We start from the raw sequence: 15,871 nt of genomic DNA, 5'->3' as shown, positions 1-15,871 counted from the left end.
AAACATTTAACAAGTCAGGATGGATCTGTGGAGAAAGAATGGAAATAAGAAAACAGAAATTACTGGAAACACTCAAGACAGGCAGTGTCTACAGGAAGAGACAAATGTAATATTTCAGATCTGGGACCCTTCAACTCTGATGAATGATGATGGAAATGAAAAGTTAAATTATTTCCGTCTCCATAGGTGCTGCCTTTTTATTTGTCTACTGTTACATATTGGGTGTTTGTCAGTCATTGTTTCTGATTAATTTTTCATAAATGCTATTGAACTTCTTTACTGTAAATGCCTGCAAGACAATAAATCTTAAGGTAATATATGGTGACATATATGTATTTTGATTTTAAATTAGCTTTGACTTTTCACTTTTGCTAGTCGTGTTGAGAATTTCCATTTTTTAAATTTTGGATTTTCAGCATTGCAGATTTTTTTTGAAGGAGACAGTTTTTCAGTTGAGTTGAGACATCTGTTGCACTTTAATGCACTTTGGGAGGATGAACTATAGCAGAACTTACACAATTAATGGTAGGGCACTGAGAAATATGTAGAGCAAAGATCTATAATTCATTGAAAGTGTCGTCACAGGTAGACATAGTCATGAAGACAGCATTTGGTACATTGGTCTTTATAAATCAAAGTACTGAAGAGTTAGGATTTCATGTTAAAGTTGTATGAGATGTTGGTGACAACAAATTTGGAATATTGTGTGCAGTTTTGGCAAGTAACCTCCAGGAAAGATTGAGTGCAGAGGGTGTTGCCATGACTAGATGGGGAAAGGTTGAATAAGTTAAGACTTTATTCCCTGGAGCATAGGAGAATGAGGGGAGATTTCATAGAGGTGTACAAAATGATGTGGGGTATAGATTGGGTAAATGTATGCAGGATTTTCCACTGAGATTGGGTAAGACTAGAACTAGTGGTCATAAATTAAGGGTGATAGGTGAAATACTTAAGGCAACCTGAGGGAGAACATCTTCACAGAGAAGGTGGTGTGTGAGTATAATATGCTGCCAGCATAACTGGTCAATATGAGTTTGATTGTGCCATTAAGTGGTTTAGATAAGTGCTTGGATAGAGTGGGTATGCAGGGCAATGGTCCAGGTGCAGGTCAAAGGAACTAGGCAGGATAACAGATTGGCATGGACCAGATGGGCCAAAGGACATGTCACTGTGCTGTAGTTCTCTATAACTCTCTGACTATATCTGAGATGTTAACTTATTTCCTCTTCCCCCAGATGTTGCCCATTCTGCTGAAGTGTTGCAGCACTTTATGGTTTTGTTTCTGTTTTCCAGTATTTGTTTATTGATTGTCATGGAAAGCAGAATCCCCTCTCTTAACCTTCTCCCTGTGAGTTAAATTCCTTTTGATCAATCAATTCTGTCACAAGTCAATGGAATATTGTGGTTCAATTTCAATTTGTAAGCACTTGAAATCCAGACTATGAAAAGACTCCTAAAAGCCTAAATAACTGATAAAAGCAAATTAACAATTGCTGTAGCACTTATAACACTCTCATGAAATTCCAAAGTAGTATAAAACCACTTTTGAAGTGCAGTTATTGTTAGAATGTGGAAAATACACGTAGATACATAAAATACATGAACACAAGAGATTCTGCAGATGCTGGAAATCCAGAACAACATATATAAAGTGCTAGAGGAACTCAGCAGATCAGGCAGCATATATAGAGAGGAATAAACAGTTGACGTTTTGGACTGAGATCCGTCATCAGCCTGAACATTGACTGTTGATTCCTCTCCGTAGACCTCCAGCATTTAGTAACATGTAGTGAGTAACCTACAAATAGATAACCCATCATAACAATAATGATCACGGGGTGATCTTAGTTACATGTTAGTTATGCATATCGAAGGGAATTTCCCTTTACTTAATACTCTGAAGTCTTCTGTATGCCCTGGAAAGTAGTTTGGTCTTCAGGTAAAGAAAAATCTATTTGATGGCATTTTTGACAATACACTGCTCCCTCAGTACTGAACATGAGAGTTAACCTAGACTGGGTTCTCGTCTCTAATGCAGGATGAACTATGACCCTTACAAGTTAGAGGCTCGAAGCTACAGATGAACTCCTTTAACAATATAGATTGCTCCATCTCACCTTTTAGCCCAGACACTGGGGATTCTGTGCACAGCATAAATATTGAAGCTGAAACCTGCAGTGATCGTCTGTGCCTGAGCCACAGGTACAGTTTCTGTGGCACCAACATCAGCGACTTGACAATCAGTGTCAAAGTTCCTGCAGTAGATGTATATGAGGTGGGAAATAGCGGCAGTCAAGGCATTGATTGACTTGATGAGCAAACCTGTAATGGAGAAGAAACATTTTAAAAATATCTTTCCTTATGATGGAAGTATCACTAGAGATACTGGTGTTTACTATTCATTCCTATCCATTTACTATCCATCACAAACTATTACAATGTAAGTGTGGGAAGTAAAAACTAAGACTCATTCTGCTGCGCTTCCATCTTTTTCTTGCAATTCGTTTTATGCTTCAGATTTTCAAAGCGTTAGCGGTGGCAACGAGGTATTTTTATAACAAACTCAAAATAACTGTTGAGGCACAGCAAAGCATTCAAGTTTTAAAAAAAGCAGAGTAAGAAATGGTCGAGTTTTAAAAAAAAATGCAAGACATCTCTTCAGAAGGATGAGAGTGAAAAGGTTGAGTTTAATAAAAGGCAGAAACCAGACAAATGCACAGGGTCAATGAGTACTGGATGATAATCATAAGTTTAAAAAAAGCAGAAATGGCAGGCTGCATCAGAAAGTTAGATGCGTTCAATTGCACAACAGATAACTGGAATATATATACTCAGCAAATTGAGCAGTATTTTAAAACAAATGAAATAGCCAATGGGAAGTGAGTGCCAGTTTTGCCAAGTGCATTGGGTTTAAAGGCATACAGGTTTTTCATAAGTTTGACTGCTCCAATAAAATGAGCTAATATTAATTTTGCTAATATCATGAAAGTAATGTGGCAAACACTTAGAACTGAAATCATTGTAGATTGCAGAAAGCTTTAGGTTTCATAAGTGGGATCAAAATGAAGCAGAGTCCATTTCAGCATACGTGGCTGAATTGAAGAATTTGTCTGAGCATTGTCAGTCAATTTAGCGATGGACTTAGCAAAGCACCAAGAGATCACTTAGTTTGCGGAATCTTGCAAGAAAGCATTCAAAAATAGCTCCTAACTGAAGCACGACATGTTTAAAACAGCAGTTGAAAAAGATGCATCAATGGAAACAGTGAATGGAGATGCAATTGAGTTGCAGTCTGGAATGAAAGTGAGCACGAACAAAATTACAACATCTAAACAGAAACCAGCCTGGCCAAACAGATTGTGTTACCGTTGAGGCAGGGGTTCACATACATTAATGCCAATGCAGATTTAAAGGTGAAACTTGCAGAAAATGCAACAAAGTAGAACACACACAAAGAGCTTGTTGGGCAGACGAAAATAAATAAACTGCACAGGGAAGAGAAAAAGATAAAACGTCAAGTTGCACTTTCACAAAGGGCACTAAGCTTGATGCTGTTGATGAAAAACCTGATGATAAGAGTGGCATAAGACTATACCATTGAGAGATACAATGTCAAAATTAACAAGATTCAAGCAATATAGCTTACATCAGAAGTGAATGGTAAATTAATTAAAATGGAATTGGATGCTGGGTTGGCTAATTAGTCATTCCATAATATGAGATTGAACAGCATTTCAAAGATACTAAACTAAAGCCTGCAGGTATTCAACTAAGGACTTACACTGGACAAAAATAACTGCTGTGAGAATGACATTCATAACAGTGAAGTATAACAACCAGCAAGCCACATTTGGGCTTGCATATGGTAAAAGCAAAAGGACCAGCACTGTGGAGGCATGAATGGCTGAGACAACTTCAACTTGATTGGAGATCCATCCACCATTTGCATGCCACATCCCCTGTAACAGCATCAACTGAAAGTGAATTAGGAAAGGTACTGAATGAATCCACAGCAGTGTTTAAGGATGCAATGGAAAACTCAAATATATGAACAGTAATAGTGTTAAATGAAAATGCCACACGTAAATTTTACAAAGCTCGTCTGACTTCTTATACTGTCAGTGCTGAAATAGATCACATGGAGAATGAGGGAATTCTTTCCAAGATTGAGTGAAGCCCATGGGCAACACCAGTGGACTCAGTAGCCAAGAAGAATGGGTCTGTCAGGATCCGTGGTGATTTTAAGGTCACCATCAACCCAGTACTGAAAATAGATCAATATTCTCTGGCCATATTAGAGAATATCTTTTCAAACCTTTTTGGAGCAAACTGGACCTAGCTGAGGCCTACCTACAGATGGAGATGGAAGAAGAGTCCAAAGTGTTTCTCACTATAAACACTCACAAAGGGCTTTATCAATATTATAGGCTTATTTTTGGAGTAGCATCTGCACCTGCTATATTCAGAAAGCTATGGACCAGGTGCTGCAGGGCTGCCCAGGCACTCAGTGTTACCTGGTTGACAAGGAACATCTACAAAAGCTCAAGGCAGTGTTAACAAGATTAGAATATTATGGGTTCAGAGGATGATGTAACAAGTGTGAATTCTTTAAACCAAACATCACTTACTGTGACATTATGATCCAATTTGTCCAGTGACGCTTGCATTTCACTGCTTGGCATGCAAAGACAATCAGAAGAAAGTTGTCTAAAGCTGACAGAACCACTTCCTGCAGTCCCAGAGTCAACCCTTACAACCTTCACAGTGCAGAACCCCAGAACCTGACTCTGTTTCACAGCCACAGGTCTCGCCCGCCAAACAGTGTGATCCCTCTTGTCAGTAAAGACCTTATCCCACAAGAGTGAGAAAGCCTTCACAAGGATTAAATATTTCAGCCTGAATGGGACAACTTGTAATTGACTATGCTGTGGATGTGTGCAGGTATGTAGTAGTTATATTTTATAGCTAAGCAGGGATGAATGTTGTGTATTTACTATTTCAGTAATATTTGAGTAATATTGTAAATATACTGTTTAAGAATTCTTTATTTGTTCAAATATTTCATAACGGGTTATATGTAAAAATTCCTAAATGGCATATGACATGATGCTGCCATGTCTAAGTGCATGCGCCTCTCTTGCAATAAAAACAGAACTAAAACCCATTCTCCCAGTCTCCTGTCTTTTACTTGCAATTAACTCAATATTTGGGAGTTACAAAAAAACAGCAACATGAGGTCAGCAGGCTTCCTTCCCTGAAGAACATTATGAACCAACATTTTTCTGATAATCCAACATTATTTTTCTTATCCACATTCAAATTCACAAACTTCCATGAGTTACTTGAATTCATCTACTTGGTAAGGCTGAATTTGGAGTATTGTGTACAGTTCTGGTCACTGAATTATAGGAAATATGTCAACAAAATAGAGAGAGTACAGAGAAGATTTACTAGAATGTAACCTGGGTTTCAGCATCTAAGTTACAGGGAAAAATTGAACAAGTTAGGTCTTTATTCTTTGGAGTGTAGAAGGTTGAGGGGGGACTTGATAGAGGTATTTAAAATTATGAGGGGGATAGATAGAGTTGACATGGATAGGCTTTTTCCATTGAGAGTAGGGGAGATTCAAACAAGAGGACATGAGTTGAGAGTTAGGGGGCAAAAGTTTAAGGTAACACAAGGGGGAATTTCCTTACTCAGAGAATGGTAGCTGTGTGGAATGAGCTTCCAGTAGAAGTGGTAGAGGCAGGTTCGGTATTGTCATTTAAAGTAAAATTGGATAGGTATATGGACAGGAAAGGAATGGAGGGTTATGGGCTGAGTGCGGGTCAGTGGGATTAGGTGAGAGTAAGTGTTCAGCATGGACTAGAAGGGCTGAGATGGCCTGTTTCCCTGCTGTAATTGTTATATGGTTATATACTCCTGCATTAACGGTCCAGGCCTTTGGTTTACTATTCATGTTACTAAAATCTGAAGAATGCATCAGCTTTCACATTATCTGAAGGGCTGCACTGGTGGACATCAGAGAAAGGATATCCTAAATAGATGATCAAACATGTGGTTCAAATGCCTCAGACTTGAATTGTTTGTTATTACCTTGCCAAAATGTCCAAATACTGAAAAGTAAATGTTAAAGTCATTTACGCTTGTCTGAAATTATGCCTCATCACCAATGGAACTCAGTACTTATTGGTCCAAGCTGTGTGATATCTGTAACCTTCAATTATGCAAAACTCAAATCTGCTTCCTGAACCACTGATCAGTTTTTGCAACATGTCTGCACAGATGCAATGAAAAACTGACATGTACTTGTGCAAATGACAAGAAACTTAACATAGCAGCTCACCCTTTTGTCCTTAGGCTTTGTACTCCACCTCTTTAATCCTTGCATATTAACATTTGTAGTCTTTCCACCTTTTGGTTCATTCCATTTCCTTCGTTTTAAGACATAGAACACAGAGCAGTACAGTACTACATTAGCGGCCGTTTGACCCACAATGATGGACCACCCTATGTAAACTAATTCCATGATTCCATCCTGCGCACGGACTGTTTGAACTGCTTCCGTCTGGTAGGCGCTTCAGGTCCCTCCAGACTAAGACTAATAGGCACTGGAGAAGTTTTTTCCTTACTGCGGTCACTTTGCTGAACAGTTAACTGCCGGTTAACTGTCGGCTAACTATTACTTGGATTGCACTACTTGTATGTATAATCTATATTTTCATTTATATTTATCATTATTATTGTTATGAGCAGAGAGACAACATCTGCTGGAAGTAAATTCCTTGTATGTGCATAGGTACTTGGCAATTAAAGTCTGATTCTGATTCTGATATAAACCCTGCCTTCTACACAACCCATAGCTCTCCATTTTTCATTCATCCGTGTGTTTAAGATTCTCTTAAAAGTCCCCAATATAGCAGCCTCAACCATAACTCCTGGCAATGCATTGCAGATACTTATCACCCTCTGTGTAAAAAACCAACTCCTGACATCTCCCTAAACTTTCCTGCACTCACCTCAATGGATATCCTTTGGTAGTAGCGACTGTCACTCTGGGAAAAAGGTGCTGACTGTCACTCTGTTCTATGCATCTCCTCACTCCTATGCATCTCTATCAATTTGCTGTTATTCAAAAAATCCCTAGCTGGCTTAACCTTTCCAGTAAGGCACGTTAGACATGATTTTGGCCTTCCGTTTCTTCTCATCCCTCCACCTCTCAAAGTTTGAAGTTCAAAGTAAATATATTATTAAAGGACAGCACATGTCACAATATGCAACCCTGAAATTTTTTGCAGGCAAATTCAGTGAATCCGAAAAGCACAGTAGAAGTAATGAAAGACTGCACTTAACAGGACAGACAAACAAGCAATGTGCAAAAGATAAAGTGTGCAAATACAAAATGAGAAAACAATAAGCAATAAATGTCAAGAACATGAGGCGAAGAGTCCTTGAAGCTGAGTTCATAGTCTGTGGAAAATTTCAGTGATGGGACATGTGAAGTTGAGTGAAGTTATCCCCTCTGGTTCAAGAGCTTGATGGCTGAGGGGTAATAACTGTTCCTTAACCAGGTGGTTCCTCTACCTCCTTCCTGATTGCAGCAGTGAGAAGAGAGTATGACCTGGGTGGTGGGGGTCCTTGATTATGAATGCTGCTTTCACGCCACAGCACTCCATGGTCTCAATGCTGGTGAGGGCTTTACCTGTGATGGACTGAGCCTTACCTATACCTTTTGTAGCATTTTCCATTCTAGGGCATTGGTGTTTCCATACCAGGCTGTGATGCAACCAATACATATACAATCTACACACATCTATAGAAGTTTGCCAAAGTTTTAAGTGACATGCTAAAGCTCTAGAAACTTCTAAGGAAGTAGAAGGGCAGCTGTGCCTTCTTCATAACAACACACTGAGCCCAGGACAGATCCTCTGAAATGATAACACAGAGAAATTTAAAGTTGCTGACCCTCTTCTCCTCTAATCCCCCGATGAGGACTGGCTTATGGACCTCTGGTTTCCTTTTCCTGAAGTCAGAAACCAGCTCCTTGGTCTTACTGACATTGAGTGAGAGGTTGTTGTTATGGCATCACTCAGCAAGATGTTCAGACTCCCTCCTATATGCTACAACAATCGTGGTGTGATCAACAGACTTAAATATGGCATTGAAGCTGTGGCTTAGCCACACAGTCATAAGTGTAAAGTTTTGAGGGGATGATAGCATTGAATGCTGAGCTGTAGTCGATAAAGAGCATCCTGATGTATTCATCTTTGCTATCCAGATGCTCCAGGATTGAGCCAAAAGCCAATTAAATGGCATCTGCTGTGGATCTGAATTGACAGTAGGCAAATTTGTGTGAATCCAAGTCACTTCTTAGGCATGATTTCAAAGGTTTCAAAGGTACGTTTAATGTCAGAGAAATGTACACAATGTACATCCTGAAATGCTTTTCCTTCGCAACCATCCACAAAAACAGAGGAGAGCCCCCAAAGAATGAACTCCTAAATGTTAGAACCTCAAAGTCTCCCCAGTTCCCCTCCCTCCCATGTGTAAGTGGGAGCAAGCAACAATACCCTCCCACAGGCAAAAAAAGAGTATTGGCACCCACCACTGAGCACTCAAGCATGAGCAAAGCAATAGCAATGACACAGACTTGCAGTTATCCCAAAGACTTTGCATTTTACCTGATATTTGACATACCAAAGGCTCTCTCTCTCCCTAATAAAGGAGAAAGAGATGTCTCCATTTCACAGCGAGTGGGGAGACATAACAAACAACTTGCTGGTTTATCATGTTAAAAGTGTGTTATGATTGATATGTTTCACCACCAATCTCAAAGCACTTTGTCACTGTGGATGTAGGTGCTGCTGGATGATAACCATTGAGGCAGGTTACCAAGTTCTTCTTAGGCACTGGGATAATTGAAGCTTGCTTGAAGCAGGTGGGTACCTCAAACTGCTGAAGCAAGAGGCTAGATATCAGTGAAAACTCCAGCCAGTTTATCAGCAGAGGTTTTCAGTGCTTGACAATGTAACCCGTTTGAGCCAGAAGCTTTCCTTAGGTTTACTAACCTGAAGGATGCTGTCTCCTCGACCTTAAGGGACTGAAATCACAAGGTCATCAGGGCCCATAGGGGTCTGTGAAGGTTCCTCCATGTTTCGACAGTTGACATGAGCACAGAAGGCATTGGCTCACCTGGGAGTGAAGCCTTTTTGCCACATATGTCACTTGTTTTCACTTTGTTTGGGGTAATAGCATTCAAGCCCTTCCACAGCTGTCATCCTTACACCTAGAGACGCTCTTTAACCTCTGCCTGAATGGAGATAGGAGAAGGACAGCCAAGTGATCACATTTGCTGAAATCCAGTCTAGGCATGATTATGATTAGACTTTCCTAATCATAGTATAGCCTCCCATTTTGCAGGGAATTCTTTAACTGACTTGGCCTTGCATAGCTCTCCTAAGTCTTTCTATCTTCTTCCACCCAAGCATTTTGACACTTCTGCTGACCTCCCATTTCTTTGCACAGCCACCATCTTCCTGTCACAGATATTTGGAATTAATACTTCAGGTTCACGACTTTGTCAGTTGATGCACTATCAATAACTCCAAAAGACTGGAAGTAGAGTAAATACTGAAAGGCTTTTATTAGCAGTAAAACGGACCATGTCCATACCGGATGACTGCCCTGGACAGTGGGAGGAGCAGTGACACAATCGCCTTTATACAGGGGTCTGTGGGAGGCGCCACAGGAGCAGTCAGCAGATGAGCGTGTCCAGACAGATATACATGGTGTACCACATCAGTACTATTCCGATGAAGGATCCCAGACAGGAAAATTAACTCTGTTTCACTTTACACAGATGCTGCTTGACCTGCTGATTTTTTCCCACCAATTTTCTGGTTATTTTAAAATTCCAGCTTCGTAATTTTTAAGCATTGTTTTCATGAGTCTTTAGATGCTTTTTACAAGTTTTAAATTGTTATTATTGACTCTACTTCCAGATGTATAAGAATAGTTCACAGGCAAAATAGCAAGACAGTGAAATAATCCTGATAATCTCCTCACCTGCTCTAAGGCCTCCTTTTCAGAAATTGGTGTAAGGGCACAACACGTTTGCCAACATCCAGTAAGAGATATTGACAGGTTAATTCTTTACATCCAGTTGAAATGAAGGATTAATTCCCATCCTCTGTTTACTGATGCTGATTTTTCACTTTGCTCTGTTTTTAATGCAGTATGCAAGATTTGATTTTCCTTCCGATGACATCATGCAGTGTCCCAAAGGTACCTTTCTAATCACAGCTGTCCGGATGTTGAGAAGTGTCAAGCTGAATGAGTGAAATATTAAAGAACAACTTCACTCTATAGCCTTGCAGCCAAATGTAGACAAATGTCTTTGAAGAAGCCTGGAGCAAAGTTCCTACTCATTCAGTGAGTGGTAAAGATAAAATATAACCTACTATATCTCTATCTTCATCACTGAGTCTACGCCGGTAGTCCAGCAACTTAGAGATGAAAAATTCAAATACCATTGTGGCAGGCTGCGAAACAATCCTCAATAAATCTGATTATTTCATCCCAACATCATGACATGTCAATGTGGGATTGACATAAAAGCTCAAAAGATTCATTAACATGTCATTGTAGAAGACATGGACCCCGGAGCACAAGTATATAATTTGCTGCAATTGATGTTATAGATTGGTGGGGTGGAGAAGAAGGCATTGGGCATTCTGGTCTTTATCAACCACGGCACTGAGAACGTGAGCTGGGAAGCTACATCCAAGATGTTGGTGAAACTGCACTTGGAGTATTGAGTACAGTCTTGGTTTCCTTGTTATGTGCTGTGTTTTAAGCCTGGAAAGAATGCAGAAAAGATTTACAAGGATGCTGCAAGAACTCAGGGGCCTCATATATAGAGCTCTGAGTGAGATTGGGCAGGCGAGGGCTCGATTCTTTGGAGTGTAGAAGACTGAGGGATGACCTTGTATGAGACATCATCACATCTAAGAATGGGAAATAAATTCTGCTGTGCTGACTTCAACATGAACAATTAAAATCACTAAGACCTGCTCAGCATAAGTAAGATGCCAGTTCACACAGGCAGTAAATTGGGTTTTTACCTTGATGCTTGGACAAGTGCACAGAAACCACTGAAGTCTGAAAGTAGAAAAGAGATAGTCACTTAGTCTCTAAAATTGAAATTTCATTTAATTAAATCTTTTTATTTTAGAATTTTGCTCCTAAAATTTAGAATCATTCATTCAGCCATTACTCGTGATGTTTGGTTGAATATTTTTTTGTCTGGTTAATTGACCTGCTTATCAACTTTTTAATTAGATTTCACTTTCATGCATCATTTAAAATTATCAGCTTAATTTGCTCCTACTTTATTCATACAGTAAAATTCAGTCACAGAAAATGTCATTAATCAAATATAGTAAACATCATAATTTGTGAAGGAAATACAATGTGGGATAAAAAATATCAACTGTAGAATAGAACTGAAGGATGTAAACTGCAAATCTAGTTCAGTTTTATCCTTTGGACCACAAATATTTTTGCCCAACAGTGGGGAGTGTTCAGAATTTTCTCTTGGTTAATCACTCCCTCTGAAGAAGACCCTGGATTGGTTCTTCGGAAGGCAGGACAAAGGGACTAATTTGTCATTCTGTACCAGGTTCCCTTGTTATTCTAAACGCCAAGTTCACTTAGCATCAGGCAAAGATATATTCAGGAACTGGTGCAGTAATGTCTCAAGTGATTTATAAAAAACAATCTTCATATAAGTTGGCATTTAACCCAGTGCCAGCATAATTCTGTACCTGGTGACAATGCTTAGCTTCCCCTGGGCAAAATTACATCCTCTGTACTACATTAGCTTGACTGAAGAATAGCCCAGGGCCAAAAGTCAAATGATGAAAGCTCTTTAGTCACATTTCTCCTGAGAGTCAAACAAAGACTTTGTTTGCTTCTGTTGATTGTCTGTCAGGGAACTAGAAATACTCTTCACCTAGTGGTCACCATCACATTAAAGAATTTAAACTCATTTTTTTTAAATCTTGATGGAAACAAAGCAAAATATCATGAGGACCCTCATTAACAGTATTGAAGGTTATTATTCTGTGATCTTCTGGGAAATTGTATTTACGGATGGAGACAATTGCATTTGTCTGACCTGTCTCTGGATTGGCTTTTTATCTAGATTCAACTATAAATTATTTATTTCTTTAGTGAGCCAGTGCAGAGATGACCATTCAGGCCCTTTGAGCCACACTGCCTCAGCATCTCCTGACAATCATGATAAAACCTCACCTAATAATGGGATAATTTACAATGACCAATTAATTTACCCAGTATGTCTTTTAACTGTGGGAGGAAACCGGAGGACCCGGAGGAAACACCCCCATTGCACGGGGAAGACACACCAAGATTCCTTACAGAACAGCATCGGAATTGAACTCCAAATTCTGAAATACCCTGAGCCTCAATAGTTATGTATTATCCTCTATGCTACCATGTCACCCCAAATAACTTCATATCTTTTTGGTTTTCTTGCCTCTCTCTTGAATTAAAAAAAAATAAGATATTTATGTTAACAAATTTTAAAATGATGCCATAATCTTTCCTTTAGTGCTATCTTTATCTTAAAGCAATCCAAATTCTCATAACAGACTATAAATTCCTTAATGCAAGAGTTTCTGCAGGTGCTGGAAATCCAGCACAACACACACAAAATGCTGGAAGAACTCAGCAGGTCAAGCCGCATCTGTGGAGAGGAATAAACAGTCGATATTTTGGCTGAGACCCTTCATCATGACTGGAAAGGAAGGGGGCTTGTTGCTTGTTGAAAAACCATCTGCAAATTCCTCAGCATGAAAAACAATTGTCTTGAAATTGGCTGGTGCCTGTAAAAAGTATGTCCATCATAATCTCTCCCTAACATATTGGAAGATAACCTATCAGCTACGCTAATAAAATATTGTATTAAAACTCAGAACCTAACGAGAGGGATGCAGCACTAATTTTCCCGTGTGCCAGCTCCCAGACAGAATACCAGTTTGAGCAAATTCAAGGTATATACATAAATAAAGGGAGTGTTAGTAACTACATAATACAATTATTAAAGCAGGATTGACTAAATATTACACAAGCCGCATATGGTGCACATTTACTTTCTTTGTTAATGAAAAATTAGAAAATCAAAATGCTTTGATTAGAGAGCATATCTTATGAGCATCGGTTCAGCAAACTGAAGCCTTTCTCTTTGGAGAGAAGGATGATGACAGATGACTTGCTAGAGGTATATAAGATGATAAGAGGCATAGATCAACTTGACAGCCAGAGACGTTATCCCTGTGGGCAAATGACAAATATGAGGGTACATAACAGTAAGGTGGTTGGAGGAAAGTATAAGGGGGGGGGATATGTCAGAGGTAGGTTTTTTTACACAGAATTGCAGGTGTGTGAATGCACTGCCAGGGATGGTGGTAGAAGCAGTTCCAAGAGGTTCTTCGCTAGGCACATAGACGGAAGAAAAATGAAGGGCTAGGTGGGACAGAAGGATTAGTTTGATCTTGAAGTGGGTTAAAGATTTGGCACAACATTGTGGGTTGAAGGGCCTGTAATGTTCTATGTCCATGTTCAAACCTTAAATATAGCTCTCTGTATACTGACACAAAGTCCTTTAAGTACTTAGGATGATGGAATACCTTTCTAAATCAGACCCTACACCTGTGTCTGATTTGCACTCTTTGCTCTGAGTATGTAATATATCAAATAACCACTGTCGTTTGCTGTAGCTGGTGTTCGTAGGATAGTCATAGAATTATAGAGAACTAGAGCTAGAAATGACCCATCTAGTCTGTGCTGAAGAACTTGAACTCTCTAATCCCATCAATCGGCACCTGGACCATAACCCTCCAGACCCCTCCCATTCATGTACCTATCCAAGGTTCTCTTAAACATTGAAATCAAATTTACACCCACCACTTGCACTGTCAGCTTAATCCATATTCTCACCACCCTCCAAGTGAAGAAGTTTTCCCGTATGTTCCCCTTAAAAATTTCACCTTTCATCCCAAACCCATGACCTCTGGTTGTAGTCCCACCTAAACTCAGTGATAAAAGCCTACTTGCATTTACCTTATCTTTACCTCTCATAATTTTGTATACCTCTATCAAATCTGCCCTCTATCTTCTATGTTTCAGTGAATCAGGTTCTAACCTATTTAGTCTTTCCTTATAACACAAGTCCCCCAGTCCTAGCAATGTCCTTGTAAATGGTTTTTGTACTCTTTCAATATTACTTATATTTTTCCCTAGGTAGGTGACCAAAATTGCACATAATAGTCCAAATTAGGCTCCAGCAACGTCTTAACATAACATACCAACTCCTGTACTCAGTGCTTTGATTTATGAAGGGCAATGTACCAAAAGACCCTATCTCTAATCAGTCTCCTTCTGTCCAATATCCAGTCCCTTCAAATACCTGCCAATAACTGTTTGAGCATGTGGACTTTATCCTCACTGTGTCTCTAAATTTTCACAGTGTACCTTTGTTGAAGTTGCGTGTGTGTCTACCTTGGTCAATGTGCACAATGCAAGGACACTGTTGACAAACAGGTCATGATAATAGTGGTGCCAAAAATGGATCTCCTGTGATGAAATCCACATCACTGATTTCTCCAGTCTTTTGGAAAGCATCTTCCAGTTGGCTTCAGGACGGTGTTGGATTAGAGTGTAAAATTGCTATTTTTCTTGTAGTTTAACTTTTACTATACCTGCATGTAGTTTTGCATAACTATGTATATATGTGTAATTATTCATTGAATATTTCAGTAATTGTAGCTGCGTCCATGTTTTTTCCTAAAAGCTTCTCTGCAGTAAGAATCTGGCTATTTCTTATCACTGGAATTTCTTTTCTTTTTGTCTAGTTTGAGTTAGTTTTTAGTGTAAGAAATGAACCTCAAGGTTATACTGATTAAGTCTACATACTTTGATAATCTATTTACTTTGAAATTTGAACAACTTCTTGTTCTTTTGCTTTCTTTGTTCTTATTACATTCAAAAAGTGGATATAACCATCAAGTTTTATACCTCCTTCTTGACTTGCGAAGAATCTTTGGATTGTAAAATCACTAGGATTTAGCAGTGGATTCCCAGACTCCACAAATAAATGGATATGCTGGATATTGTTAGCCCAATGTACTCTGCTTTCATCTGCATTACCTCATTTCAGTATGTCACAACAGCTTAGACTTTCTCTCTCTGGAGATGCCATTGCCTGACACTTTGGTGATCTGAATGTTACTTTCTAGCACAAGCCAGAATGTTCTTTAGGTGTTGCTATATGCAGGGCAGGACTGCTTCATCTGCTGATGAGATTTAAATAGAAACAAGACCTGTGCAGTCATCCAAAATTTTATTATGATCCTATTCATCGGAACATCTTGTGCCCTGTGCGAAAAATAAAAATTCTTGGCCCGTGTCTTTAATGTGCATTCTGAGACTGTGACATAGGCTTTACTAAATAATTATTTTTGTAGGTGATGTCACATTAGTGTCTTTGAAATATTGCTGTCTGTAAAATGGCTTTTGTATCACCAACAGTAGCTATTCTGTACTTCAGAAGTACTTGGTCGATTATAGATCACTTTATTTTTTTTAATCATTGCTTCAGTTGATGGGTGCTTTTCAGCAAGTTCAGCTATGTTTTGTTTTTCTAGAAAGCTTCATCCAAGAGTTGCATCAAATTGTTGTCACTATAAAGTACAATTCGTAATGATTGGACAGATGCTCGTTCCAAGTTACATGATTTGATTCAAATTTACCACTTTCTGCCAGGTCATTTTCATCGTCAGCATATTCC

The 15,871-nt window shown here is 39.1% G+C and overlaps 1 protein-coding gene across 12 annotated transcripts in view; it reads right to left on the bottom strand.

Annotated features, from left to right (window-relative positions):
- Positions 1-15,871, bottom strand: part of LOC132403864 (phosphatidylinositol 4-phosphate 3-kinase C2 domain-containing subunit beta-like) — a 255,698-nt gene that overhangs the window by 152,535 nt on the left and 87,292 nt on the right. For all 12 annotated transcript variants that reach the window (XR_009515373.1, XR_009515375.1, XR_009515374.1 and 9 more), the window contains 2 exons: positions 11,124-11,160; positions 2,118-2,322 (listed from right to left, as the gene is read on the bottom strand). Coding sequence is in view for 7 of the 12 variants with exons in the window: in XM_059987618.1 (XP_059843601.1) it covers positions 2,118-2,322; positions 11,124-11,160 (242 nt within the window). In the remaining 5 variants the exon portion in view is untranslated. The remainder of the gene's footprint in view (positions 1-2,117; positions 2,323-11,123; positions 11,161-15,871) is intronic.

Source organism: Hypanus sabinus, chromosome 13 (assembly GCF_030144855.1).
Source record: "Hypanus sabinus isolate sHypSab1 chromosome 13, sHypSab1.hap1, whole genome shotgun sequence".
In the NCBI taxonomy this organism is placed as follows: Eukaryota; Metazoa; Chordata; class Chondrichthyes; order Myliobatiformes; family Dasyatidae; genus Hypanus; species Hypanus sabinus.
The sequence above is the reverse complement of the archived record's forward strand: the minus strand, read 5'-3'. Positions and strand labels throughout refer to the sequence as shown.